This window comes from Macrosteles quadrilineatus, unplaced genomic scaffold, assembly GCF_028750875.1.
Source record: "Macrosteles quadrilineatus isolate MER2022 unplaced genomic scaffold, UCM_ALF_1.0 Scaffold_2__2_contigs__length_208266976, whole genome shotgun sequence".
NCBI classification, from domain to species: domain Eukaryota; kingdom Metazoa; phylum Arthropoda; class Insecta; order Hemiptera; family Cicadellidae; genus Macrosteles; species Macrosteles quadrilineatus.
Window position 1 is genome coordinate 27,989,207 of NW_026542595.1, and position 13,483 is coordinate 28,002,689.

At 35.9% G+C, this 13,483-nt stretch overlaps 1 protein-coding gene across 1 annotated transcript; it reads right to left on the reverse strand.

The window, feature by feature from the left end:
* Window positions 1-5,041: 5,041 nt before the first annotated feature.
* LOC128984019 (uncharacterized) lies at window positions 5,042-8,854 on the reverse strand. The gene is made up of 3 exons (XM_054403302.1): window positions 8,777-8,854; window positions 8,167-8,253; window positions 5,042-7,342 (listed from the first exon to the last, which is right to left on the reverse strand). Exons 1-3 carry the CDS (start codon window positions 8,852-8,854, stop codon window positions 5,042-5,044), a joined length of 2,466 nt encoding a protein of 821 aa, XP_054259277.1.
* Window positions 8,855-13,483: the final 4,629 nt, after the last annotated feature.

Consider the following 13,483-nt stretch of genomic DNA (forward strand, 5'->3'; position numbering starts at 1 on the left):
GTTCCTCCAAGACACAAATACACCATCAAGACATGAACATCAAGAGCCCCCTATGATAGCTAAACCTTGTAGATATCCTAAAAATCCTGTAATCACAGGCTATGGAACCTTATATGTGGATAATAATATATGAGTTAGTATTGGTAAAAATATGCTTGTTTTGGCCAAGAACCCCTTATGAACCTGAAAAATTAAATACCCAAGTCTATTTATTTATGTACCTTTTCTAAGCTACGGCTGGTAATGTAATCCATGTTTATTGATTAATAGAGGGGTTTCTATTACTTTCGTCCTATTTATCATCGGTGTTTTGAAGACTATTGTAAACACATTATCTTATTGCATTTGTACCCGAATGTTCCATATGACTCTCAGCTATGAATGTAATGCGACACCTATTGTCTATACCTCTTTTAAGTTGTCACTGTTTTGAAAAATATTTAATGTTAAGCAATAGTTTTAATGGAGATGTCTCTTAGATTGACATAACATAGATACACTTGAAGTTCTAAGTAATGCCCCTTTTACTGTTTTCGAGGTTCTACCGTACTCTGAATAAATAAAAAACCTCTTTTAAAACACAAAACCCATCGATATTCAACGTATACTCTAATGACCGAGGAATGTACAATTCATTCAACGACGAATGCAAAACAAGACAGGGAATAGTTGTTATAAACAACACTGACAACTTATGTCTAGCTAGAGCAATAGTGGTAGGTAAAGCCTATGCAAAAAATGGATCCACAAATTCGAGGTATTTATGAAGACAAGAGCATGAGACAAATAATTAGGGTAAAGAAACTTATAGCTAAAGCATGTGTAGGAATGCCTGAAGAAGGATCAGGTATCTCTGAACTTGAAAAGTTCCAGGCACACTTAAACAAATATAGAACAACCGTGTATAATTACGATAGCAAGGGTCGGGATTTATATTTCTTTGGTGGGAATAGTGATGCAAAATTTAAAATTAACTTATTTTACCATGATAACCACTATAATGTTATTACCAACTTAGCCGCCGCTTTTGCATGTGTACTTTTGTGATGCTTGCCATGTCCCATATGATCACAAAGGAGCCCACAGATGTTCAAACATCTGTCCATCTTGTCACACCTTCTCTCCTCCTTGTGTAGAGGAAAATGGTGGCATATCTTGTCGCTATTGTAACCGCTTTTTTTAAAAAATGAACGGTGCTTTATTGCCCATCAAAGACAAATTTGTAAAACAATTAAGTTCTGCCGAGGGTGTGAAAAAAATGATATTCCCAACTAAACGTAAATCAACTCATGTGTGTGGAGAGGTATATTGTCACCCTTGTGGTACATTTAAAGATCCTAATCATAAATGCTACATTTAGATGGACAAGAAAACCCCTAAAGACCGTGACTACCTATTTATTTTCTTTGATCTGGAAACACGCCAGGATGGTTCCATACCCTCAGATCCTGAGACTAAGTTACATAAAGTAAATTTATGTGTTTCACAATGGTTCTGTTTTAAATGCATCAATAGGAGTGAATGTGAATCTTGTTCAGAACGTTATAAAATATTTGATAGCAATCCCGTTCAGCAGTTCATGAACTATGTAATGGAAACCTGCAAACATTTCAAAAAATGTCTGTGTAATTGCACACAACGGACAAGGGTTTGACTTTCAGTTTATACTTAGGTATATCCTCGAAGAGACTGAATTCACACCAAACATCGTTCCAAGAGGAACTAAAATTATTTTGATGGAGGTTGCTAACGTTAGATTTATTGACTCCCTTAGCTACTTAGCTTTGTCTTCATCTACCTTACCAAAAGCTTTTAACTTACCACCTAAAAAGAAGAAAGGGTAAGTAGCTAAGGGAGTCAATAAATCTAACGTTAGCAACCTCCATCAAAATAATTTTAGTTCCTCTTGGAACGATGTGTGGTGTGAATTCAGTCTCTTCGAGGATATACCTAAGTATAAACTGAAAGTCAAACCCTTGTCCGTTGTGTGCAATTACACAGACATTTTTTGAAATGTTTGCAGGTTTCCATTACATAGTTCATGAACTGCTGAACGGGATTGCTATCAAATATTTTATAACGTTCTGAACAAGATTCACATTCACTCCTATTGATGCATTTAAAACAGAACCATTGTGAAACACATAAATTTACTTTATGTAACTTAGTCTCAGGATCTGAGGGTATGGAACCATCCTGGCGTGTTTCCAGATCAAAGAAAATAAATAGGTAGTCACGGTCTTTAGGGGTTTTCTTGTCCATCTAAATGTAGCATTTATGATTAGGATCTTTAAATGTACCACAAGGGTGACAATATACCTCTCCACACACATGAGTTGATTTACGTTTAGTTGGGAATATCATTTTTTTCACACCCTCGGCAGAACTTAATTGTTTTACAAATTTGTCTTTGATGGGCAATAAAGCACCGTTCATTTTTTAAAAAAAGCGGTTACAATAGCGACAAGATATGCCACCATTTTCCTCTACACAAGGAGGAGAGAAGGTGTGACAAGATGGACAGATGTTTGAACATCTGTGGGCTCCTTTGTGATCATATGGGACATGGCAAGCATCACAAAAGTACACATGCAAAAGCGGCGGCTAAGTTGGTAATAACATTATAGTGGTTATCATGGTAAAATAAGTTAATTTTAAATTTTGCATCACTATTCCCACCAAAGAAATATAAATCCCGACCCTTGCTATCGTAATTATACACGGTTGTTCTATATTTGTTTAAGTGTGCCTGGAACTTTTCAAGTTCAGAGATACCTGATCCTTCTTCAGGCATTCCTACACATGCTTTAGCTATAAGTTTCTTTGCCCTAATTATTTGTCTCATGCTCTTGTCTTCATAAATACCTCGAATTTGTGGATCCATTTTTTGCATAGGCTTTACCTACCACTATTGCTCTAGCTAGACATAAGTTGTCAGTGTTGTTTATAACAACTATTCCCTGTCTTGTTTTGCATTCGTCGTTGAATGAATTGTACATTCCTCGGTCATTAGAGTATACGTTGAATATTGGTGGGTTTTGTGTTTTAAAAGAGGTTTTTTTATTTATTCAGAGTACGGTAGAACCTCGAAAACAGTAAAAGGGGCATTACTTAGAACTTCAAGTGTATCTATGTTATGTCAATCTAAGAGACATCTCCATTAAAACTATTGCTTAACATTAAATATTTTTCAAAACAGTGACAACTTAAAAGAGGTATAGACAATAGGTGTCGCATTACATTTATAGCTGAGAGTCATATGGAACATTCGGGTACAAATGCAATAAGATAATGTGTTTACAATAGTCTTCAAAACACCGATGATAAATAGGACGAAAGTAATAGAAACCCCTCTATTAATCAATAAACATGGATTACATTACCAGCCGTAGATTAGAAAAGGTACATAAATAAATAGACTTGGGTATTTAATTTTTCAGGTTCATAAGGGGTTCTTGGCCAAAACAAGCATATTTTTACCAATACTAACTCATATATTATTATCCACATATAAGGTTCCATAGCCTGTGATTACAGAATTTTTAGGATATCTACAAGGTTTAGCTATCATAGGGGGCTCTTGATGTTCATGTCTTGATGGTGTATTTGTGTCTTGGAGGAACAATTGCTACCAAAACATGTATAAACATTTCCTAGAGTTTCCTATAAAATTTTTACATACTCCCACACCTTTCTCAGTCTAGCTATCGTAAACTTGTAGTCTAACAACAGGTTTTATTTAATATTTTCTCAGAATTAAAATATACTTGCCTTTTAGTGGTTGTTAATATTTGTATCGCTGTTGTGGCTTGCCTATGATAATGGGTTAATTTGCCTTTCCCCGGTCCGAATTAGCTGTTATTTACTACAACCAAGGTTTCAAAGTCTGTTACATCAATATGTACCATTGTCAAGAATATTTGTTTTTCAACAGAAGTCAGTCATTTGAGGGCCAATCAGAGGGCTTTATACACACACACAGACACGTTACACTCATAAATCACAGGTAGGGTGTTGTCACGAATAAATGTACTATTTACTATTACAGGATAACACTGCGGGTAGCAGTGATAACGTTACCTTTGCACCTTGGAATGTTTATTAAGTATTAAATATGGGCTATAATTTGATTTCTCACTCAATACAACACTAGTTTCTTGTTTTTGAGTCTTTAACACCTCAAGTGTAAAACCAATATGGTAAAATTGTATTATTTACAGATTAGTGCTATAATCATCCTCCATAACTAGAGGCTCTTATGGGGATTTATTTAAGTAGGAGTTTAACCTTCTCTCCTCATACGTTTTTGAATGAACCACCCTATCAAGATGCAAAGTTGTTGGGTTTAACCATCTGTAATAACGATTTCAGTTGTCCATTATACTTTTTGTTGTAGTTTACAAGCTTTCCACTAGGTTTCATCTCTTCTATATCATCTTTATACAGGTCGTTTGATCCTCTAAGAGTTACATTAACATTTGGTATAGTTCTTCCGCTATGCCTTCCATAATGGAAATTATGTGTCTTAACACCTGTTACATATGATGTAGCTTTGTATTGGATAGGGTTTGAGACTATCCCCTCATTAAGTGAGGCCAGGTTAAGCGTTTATAGCCAGTCCAGATTACCTGGTAGTCGCTATAAACACCCTCTCCCTTACTTGAACAAAGCTTTTTTTTTGTCAAGTCTATAGATTTAGTTATGTAATCCAGCCAAAGTTAGTTCAAGGTTAACATTTATAGTCTGTGCCTATCATAGGAAACCAGCGTTTTATGGTTTTTAGGCCAACCCATCATCCACTCCAGGACTTACATCGGCTTAGCCCAGCCTTTAAGCAGGTGACAGTACACATACACCAAACCGTTCCAAGGAGTAGCACAGGTTCTTTCCAATCTGAGCTCCTCAATTCACTAGGTTTTTGGTCTGTGCCTATCATAGGAAACCAGTGTTCTATTTATCTATAGACTTGTTTTTTTTTATTAGGAGAGTTATATACAAAGAAATTTACAAGGTTATTTACAATGAAAAGTTACAAAGTTATTTACAAGTCTCTTTGGACTTTTCTGTAGCCAAAAGGTAGAGTGTCATACTGACCTTCATACCTTCTCTTAGGCCCCGTGATTTTAAACACTTTGCTCTCAGTGATGGTAACAATATCTCTATCTCTAGTTCTTCTGATTCTGTTTTCTTCAATTTCAATTGACTGTTTTACTTCACTTAGGATCATTTCTCTCAGTTTTTCAAAGTTTACAACCTTTGATGTTTTAAAGTTGAGGGTGAGGCCCTTGATTTTACAGACTGGGATCAATTTCTGTTGATTGGTTGACCAGACAAGGTATGCATAGGTTTTAGGCCCCCCAGAGACAAGTTCAGTGATATAAGAACCGGGTCCATAATCTACTAATTCATCTGTCATTTCACCGAGGTAATCTCCTGTAGGGACTCTATACAGGCCCTGACGGTGATAGAATAAAACACTGTCTGTATCATAATACAATACTTGAGCTCCTAGGGCATCAAGATATTCATAGAGCTTGAGTCTAGCCTGTGCAGTGGTGTAGGCCGCGATACAAACGTTTATGTTGCTTAGAGGCTCTCCTACCTCTTCTAAATACTCCCAAGAAACAACTACAACCTCCTCATTGACGGTTTGGAGCCTATTAACTTTAATTTCAGAGGATGAGAGCATTTGGAAAAGTGTTTTGGAGTCCCTAACAATTGTAGCTTTAGTCTGATTCTCCCTCTGTCCAAATTTTCCCCAGAAACTGTTTAACATCAATTTTGCCAATGATCTTAACCCCCCATTCTTAACAATCTTTTCTTTTATCAGCTTAATTCCCTCATGTCCCAAATAGTCTGCAATATACTTGTTTTTGTCTTCCTCAGTCTTACACCACTCTGGATAGCCCGAAGCTTCCTGTTTCATCTTAAGAAATTTATTAATAAAGTCGGTGAACAAACCCCCATTTTCATAAGTCGCTACCTGGTACTCCCATAACTCATACATGTCCAATACAATATACCCTTTCTCTACAGCTTTCCTAATCTCATCCATAGTCCAAGTCCCTACTAGTGCCCTATTATCGGTATCATGGTTACACTCTCCCTGATTCATCATCTCCCCACAAGTCCTACACAACACAAACATCAATTTATCGATCATTTTTATAGGGAGTACAGGGTGATATAGATCATGAGGTGGCAAAACTTTACATTTTAACAAACCCTCTACTTCCATACCTCTCTCACGACACTCCCTATCCCCTACATAAATAGTTGGGTGGCCTACAGGATACTTCCCATACTTACAAACATACGGATAGAGAGAGCAAACATCAACATATTGAATAGTTTCCCCCTCAACACATTTATGATAGGATTTCACATTGCCTGTCCTACCTCCAAAAAAAGACTGTCGTGGGTCTAGTGGGAGATTGTTCAAGATAGGCAGACTGTCTAGATGATTAAGTTTTTGATCCTTTTTAAGCTTACGGAATTCACATTCCCACATCTCTACCAACACATGTTCTGTAAACTTGGCATTTTTAGCCATGGTTCTCTCATAACGGAGATGAAATAAATCAGAGGGATCCTCCTTCAACGGGGTGTGTCGGTTATAATTAAAACATTTAGGGCATCCATGCCAGTAACACCCGTGGAACTCATAGATGTTTCTACCATCAAACCCATCTACCTTCATCCCATTAACTTTGACTTCTTTGCCTCGTCCGGCATGATCAATTCTAACCCCGTTGGTTTCCTCGACCCAAGAAAGCCATTGGAGTGCAATTGCTGATTGATTATCTACTAATCGATAGCCGTTCTTAGGGATGATGCCAATAGTGTTGGGTTTTAAGAAGTTTCGTCTGAAGGCTAGATTGCAGGCACTTGCAATGGTAACAGTCTCAAGAAACGGGTCAACATTACACTCTTTTAGAAAGATTGAGCGGAACTTTAGACAGGCTTGAGCCAAGATATCAACATCTGACATACAGTATTCCTGCAACTCCTTTTTAAAATTAAATTCATACTTGTTTGCAACCTGCTCACTGTACCATTTATCAAAGTCAATATGGGATTTCTCAAACATAGATTCAGGACAATAGTACTCTTTAGCTGGCATAGGACCCACATAGTTTTGGTTTGCCAATGTGTTGAAGAGATGGAGAAAGAAGCCTTTCTTTTTCTCTGGAGGTAGATCAAAGGCTTTAGGCAGAGCAGACAGAGCCATGGGGAAGTAGCTTAGTGAGTCCACAAACCTCACATTGTCAATTTTCATCAAGATAATTTTGGTTCCCCTCATTACAAGTTCTGGTGTGAATTTTGTTTCTTCCAACAGGTACTTTAGCAAGAATTGAAAATCAAAACCCTGCCCATTATGTGCAATTACACAGACATGTTTAAACTGCTTTCTCACATACATTACATAGTTCATAAATTGGTTAATAGGGCTGGAATCAAACACTCGTGTACGGTTTTTACACGCTATACAGAATTTTCCCTCAATACACTGGTAACAAAATTGCTGAGAGACACACAGGTTAACTTTATGTACTTTACTTTCAGGGTCAGAGGGCAGGAACTCATCCTGGCGGGTTTCCAAGTCAAAGAAAATAAAAACGTAATCTTTAGATTTAGGTTTACCCTTGTTGGGTTTCATATAACATTTATGGTTTGAATCTTTAAATGCTCTACAGGGATTACAAAATACCTCCCCACACTTGTGAGGCTTGGACCTCTCTCTAAGCCAAACTAGTTTCCCACAATCTAGACATTTCTTTACATTTTTACATCTATCAGCTAGATGTGCAATAAAACAGCTTTGGTTTTTGTAAGTCATGTTATATTTTAGACAAGTTATTCCCCCATACTCCTCTACACAAGGGGGTGAGATAGTCTGACATTGTGAGCAAATGTTTGAGCAACGGTGCTCACCTTTGTGATCATATGGAATATGACAAGCTTCACAAAAGTACACACAAGCAAAAGCAGCTGTCAGGCTAGTAATTACATTATAGTGTCGGTTATGAAACAACAAGTTAATTTTAAACTTGGGGTTCTCTACATTTCCCTCAAAGTACACATCCCTACCTTTAGCATTGTAGTTGTACACAGTGATTTTATAGTCTTTAAGCAAGTCCTGGAATTTTTCAAGTTCATAAATACCTGCACCACCCTCAGGCATCTCAACTCTAGCTCTACATACAAGTTCTTGAGCCCTAACAGTCTGTCTTTTTGCTCTATCTTTTCTAACTGCACTATATTCAGGATCTTTAGTTACATTGGCTATAGCCACTACAATAGCACGGGGAAGACACAAATTATCTTTATTATTAATTACAACAATCCCCGTCCTAGCTTTACATTCGTCATCAAAGGTGTTATACAAGCCTGATCTTTTACGGCCACCCAAACCTACAGGAAGATTAACTCGGGTACATTCAACTTGAAATGTATCTGTGGACTTGATTGATTCAGAATTTGATTGTAAAATTCCCCCAAAGATTTGCCACAAAACATCCTCATTAACTTCATTTGCAGGGCGAAAAGCAACAAACCCCTCTTTACTTTTTAGGTTAAGAGATCGCAAAGTAAAGCCCAATTGATCACCCTCCTCACAAACTTCTTTCATCTCATTTACAATTTGACCAAACCCTTATCTTAGCCAATCAATCTCACTAGTTTCAGCAGGAGGATTAGAAAACTTAAAAACAGTATTAATTCCATGAATTCTAAATTTCTTTACATAATTCTCATGTTTATCTAAGATATTTACAGGGACAGCTACTTCAACAGAATCTTCTACAACGTTTACAGGATCAACTACTTGAGCAGCTACATTACTTACATCCATCTTCGCCAATCACTAAGAACAAAGTGATGCAATAGTGACACAGAGCAATATATATACAATAGGGGAGGGGTGGGGGTAACCAATGACTACACAGATCACCTACTTATGGCCAATCAGAAGAGAGCTTATTATAGCCAATCAGCATGCAGGAATTTTTTCAAGTTATAACCTATTTACTACACCAGATGTGGTGTACTAATTATAATTTTTGTTTCAGATGATGCAATACCACCCCACAGGATATAGATATTATAAATAAACCATTTTAGCTTTCACAGTTGTTTTCCTTATTTTTTCAGCAGAATATCTAAAATATTTATTTAATAAACCTACATATTCAGTACATAAAGTGAGGCTATGTTACTTGGCAGAAACAGTTAACAGAAAAGCAAATAGCAGAAAACCAGATGACAGTTCCTACATACACAAATAAGGTTATGTTACAGATACATATGCAATACATAAAGTTAGGTTATATTATTTGGAGGGAAAAGTTGGCAGAAAAGCCAATAATAGCTCCTACAAACACAAGTAAGGTTAATTCATTAGCAGGAACCATTGGCAAAAAAGCATACAGAATACATATACAAGTAAGGTTATGTTAAAGATACAATCTTAGAAGGGAAAATCACAGCTAATTAATTTGGCAGAAACATATTACACAACCATAAAAAATATTACTCTCACTGATAAGATTCAAACCCACAACCCTAGACTCATACACAAACAGTTGACTAGAACACAACACCATACAAAATCATAATAACCAAAAATGAAATAATCAGTGGTTGATAAGAGTTGAACCCATAACCCTAGGTTCAAACAGTTAATTCCCTATTACATACTAAACCCATAGTAAGAGAAAATAAAACAATTGATGAATGATATGAATTAAACCAACAACCTCTGGAGGCATACACAAACAGTTAACTACAATACAACATTAAAAATTACCCCAATCAAATATAATACAAGCAGTAGCTAATAAGAATCAAACCCTCAAACCTCTGAGATCAAGGACTCACACTACTCCCACTACAATACAACACCATACCAAAAATCAACATAACACCCCAATCAGAAATAAAACATTTACTGATTGGTTAGGATCAAACCCATAAACCTTTGGAATCATAGATTCATATACAAACAGTTAACTATAATACAATACCATAAAAACAAAAAAAAACACCCCAACCAAAAATTAAACATTTAGTGATTGATAAGGATCAAACCCACAAACCAGATCGAGGACTCACACTACTCCCACTACAATACAATACCATATCAAAAATCAACATATCATACCAACCAAAAATAACACATTTAGTGATTTATAAGAATCAAACCCTCAAACCTCCAAGATCAAGGACTCACACTACTCCCACTACAATACAACACCATACCAAAAATCAACATATCACCCCAATTAAAAATAAAACATTTATAGATTGGTTAAGATCAAACCCATAAACCTCTAAAGGCATACACAGACAGTTAACTACAATACAACACTAAAATCACTCCAACCGTATATGATACAGACAGTGGTTGGTAAAGATCATACCCTCAATCCCATAGGATTATAGATCCACATTCTAGACAAGTTAACTACTCCTACTTCAATACTAAAGCTCAAAATATCACCCTAACCAGAAGTAAAACATTTGGTGATTGGTCGGGATTGAACCCACAAACCTCTGAGATCAAGGACTCACACTACTCCCACTACAATACAATACCATACCAAAACTCAACATATCACCCCAACCAAAAATAAAACATTTGGTGATTGATAAGGATTAAACCCACAAACCTCTAAGATCAAGAGCTTACACTACTCCCACTACAATACAACACCATACCAAAAATCAACATATCACCCCAACCAATAATAAAATGTTTAGTGATTAGAAAGGATTGAACCCATGAACCTCTAACTCATACACAGCTCCACACACAACCAACCACAAAAAGAAGCATTATTCAGATTACCCATCATCCCAAAAACACATGGCATCTATAAAATATAAATTTAACATTCAACATTTGGTGGCCTTTACAAAGGCCGTTTTTTATACTCAACAGTAAAGTTCTACTTAACCCTTCTTTCAGCTGTTTTTAACATTGGATACATGAATTATCATTTGTTTAACATTTATTATACACTACAGCATATATATATAGAATAAAATAAAATAAAATGTTTTTTTTTACAAAAAATCAAAACCATAAACCTCTAGCTCAGGCTATCCCCTACTAGGTAAAGATCAAACCCATGAACCTCACACTAACCCCTACTGGGTTAGAATCAAACCCATGAACCTTTAACTTATCCCCTACCAGGTTAGAATCAAACCCGCAAACCTCTAGCTCATCCCCTACAGGGTTAGGATCAAACCCATGAACCTCACACTAACCCCAACCAGAACAATTAAAAATACCACAAAACTACCCCTAACAACCCCTAACATTCAACATATATGTATTCACTACCTCTGAAGATTAAACTACAACACTAGGGGTGGTTTTGGCCTCGATCTGGGGGTAGCCTACTTGGCCTAGATCCACGGTACCCCTACTGTTTTCTAAAAATCAGACTCCTTCAGCTTCAAAAAACGGCCTACTTTCAAAATTTTGTAAATTTCATTCACATTTTTTACGGTTTTCGCTATTTTTTCATATTTAAATAATTTCTTTTTGCAGATATTATTAATGCTCTGTATTTTTCTTACTTTACTTTATATTTTACTCTTTTAATGTTTTTTTGTATCTTTACTCCTTAACCCCCAAAACTTAGGTTTAATGTCAAAATTTAAAGGTTTTTTACAACTTTTACAAGCCCCATGTTATTCTTATGGAGAATAACATTGAAAAATGCCGACCTTAGTATGCTCATCTAAACCACATAGAAACGTGCTAGAGACTTGAAACTTGGTAGTATTGTAGTATCGGATCTTACATTACCGGTGAAATTCCCAAAATTCCCATTTTCAAATTTTAACCCCCCCAAAAATCCAAAATGGCGGACCTCTGAAAACGAAAAAACACTTTTTTTTCAACCGGATGTAGCTCGAAAACGGTAAGAGCTAGAAAATATTTGAAAGGATCTTAGCGAAAGGAAATTAAATTTTCTACAAAACCCTTTTCCGGAAATCGCACTCCTTGGGCTTAAAAAAACGCCCTACTTTAAAGATTTGCTAAATTCTTTCAAATTTTTATCGGTTTTCGCTATTTTTTCATACTTAAATAATAACTTTTAGCAAATATTATTCAAGGTCAGGAATTACATTTTCTACAAAACACTGTTAGGCGTTTTCCGAACAACCCTTCACTCTTAAAAAACACCCTTTCTTTCAAAAACAGTAAATTTCGTTCAAATTTCTTATGGTTTTCGCTAATTTTTTATACCTCAGCAATTTTTTTTTGCAAATATTGTTCATTTCCAAAGAGTGACGTTTGAAAATAGTAACCCCCCCCCCCCCAAATGTTGAATTACCCCCTCCCATGTTATTCTTACAGGTGCATAGCCCCACTTTTAGATTAGCTGGGGATCTGAGATTTGGCACGATAGTAGGTCTTGCACCTTTTTCGAAAAGTGACATTTTATAATATAGCCCCACTTTTAGATTAGCTGGGGATCTGAGATTCGGCACGATTGTAGGTCTTGCACCTTTTTCGAAAAGTGACATTTTATAATATTAAACTTCCCCTCTGAAATATGGAATCCCCCCCATTTGTTATTCTTCTAGGGAATAACCTTGAAAGTGGCCGACTTTGGTATGCGGATATAACAAGTTCTGAATCGTGCTAAAGAATTAAAATTTTACAATAGAGTACAACGTTACCAAAAAATAACCCTTACAATTTTCATAAGCCCCATTTTCACGTCCTAACCCCCCAAACCCGAAATTCAAGATGGGGGACATCTGAAAATCACATAAGACTGTAGTGTTTAGTATTTTACAAACTTCTTATTATTGTATTATTTTACTCAGGAGCATATTTTCTCCGAGGATATTTCCAACAATCCCCCTTACCACCCTAGGGGGCTGGGTTGAAGAAGATGTTGAACGTTATTTTGAATAATCAAGAAAATTTTCAAAAGTGACATTTTCAAATTTCTACTCCCCCAACAATAAAAAAATTGCGGACAATTAAAAACGACAAAACACATTTTTTTAAACGATTATAAATTAAAAACGGTAAGAGATCTTCCCCACCTTCCAATCTGGGTAAATTAAGAGTGATTGACTTATCCTAAATAATTCTTACACCATCTCCCCGACAAACATGTACGCTTTTTCGGACCAAAAATAGGTTGTATACCTACTGTACTGTGGTTCATTAATGTAAAACTACAGTAAAAACTTCATGGACGTTTATCTATGTGTTTTTTGGACAATTACTTGGGCTCCAACTTTAGTCGTCTTGAATCTTCTGAACTGATTTATATAATTTCCCCAGCAATCTAATCTTAAAAATATATACATAGGGTATGACAAGCTAGGTTCCTGAAATTTAATTTACGATGAAACTTGCTCATAAAAAACGTTTTGGGGTGTATAATTCCGGATTGCATATTTACTAAAAACGTAAATACATTACAGTAGAGTAAAACTACATTTA

Bases quoted from the DNA above. Each gene is read 5' to 3' on its own strand.
- LOC128984019 (XM_054403302.1), bottom strand. From the start codon at position 8,854: ATGGATGTAAGTAATGTAGCTGCTCAAGTAGTTGATCCTGTAAACGTT. The intron at 8,254-8,776 runs GTAAATATCTTA...AATATAGTGCAG, and splicing joins CTGTTGAAGTAGCTGTCCCT to TTAGAAAAGATAGAGCAAAA. The intron at 7,343-8,166 runs GTATTTATGAAC...TTCTTGCTAAAG, and splicing joins GATGCCTGAGGGTGGTGCAG to TACCTGTTGGAAGAAACAAA.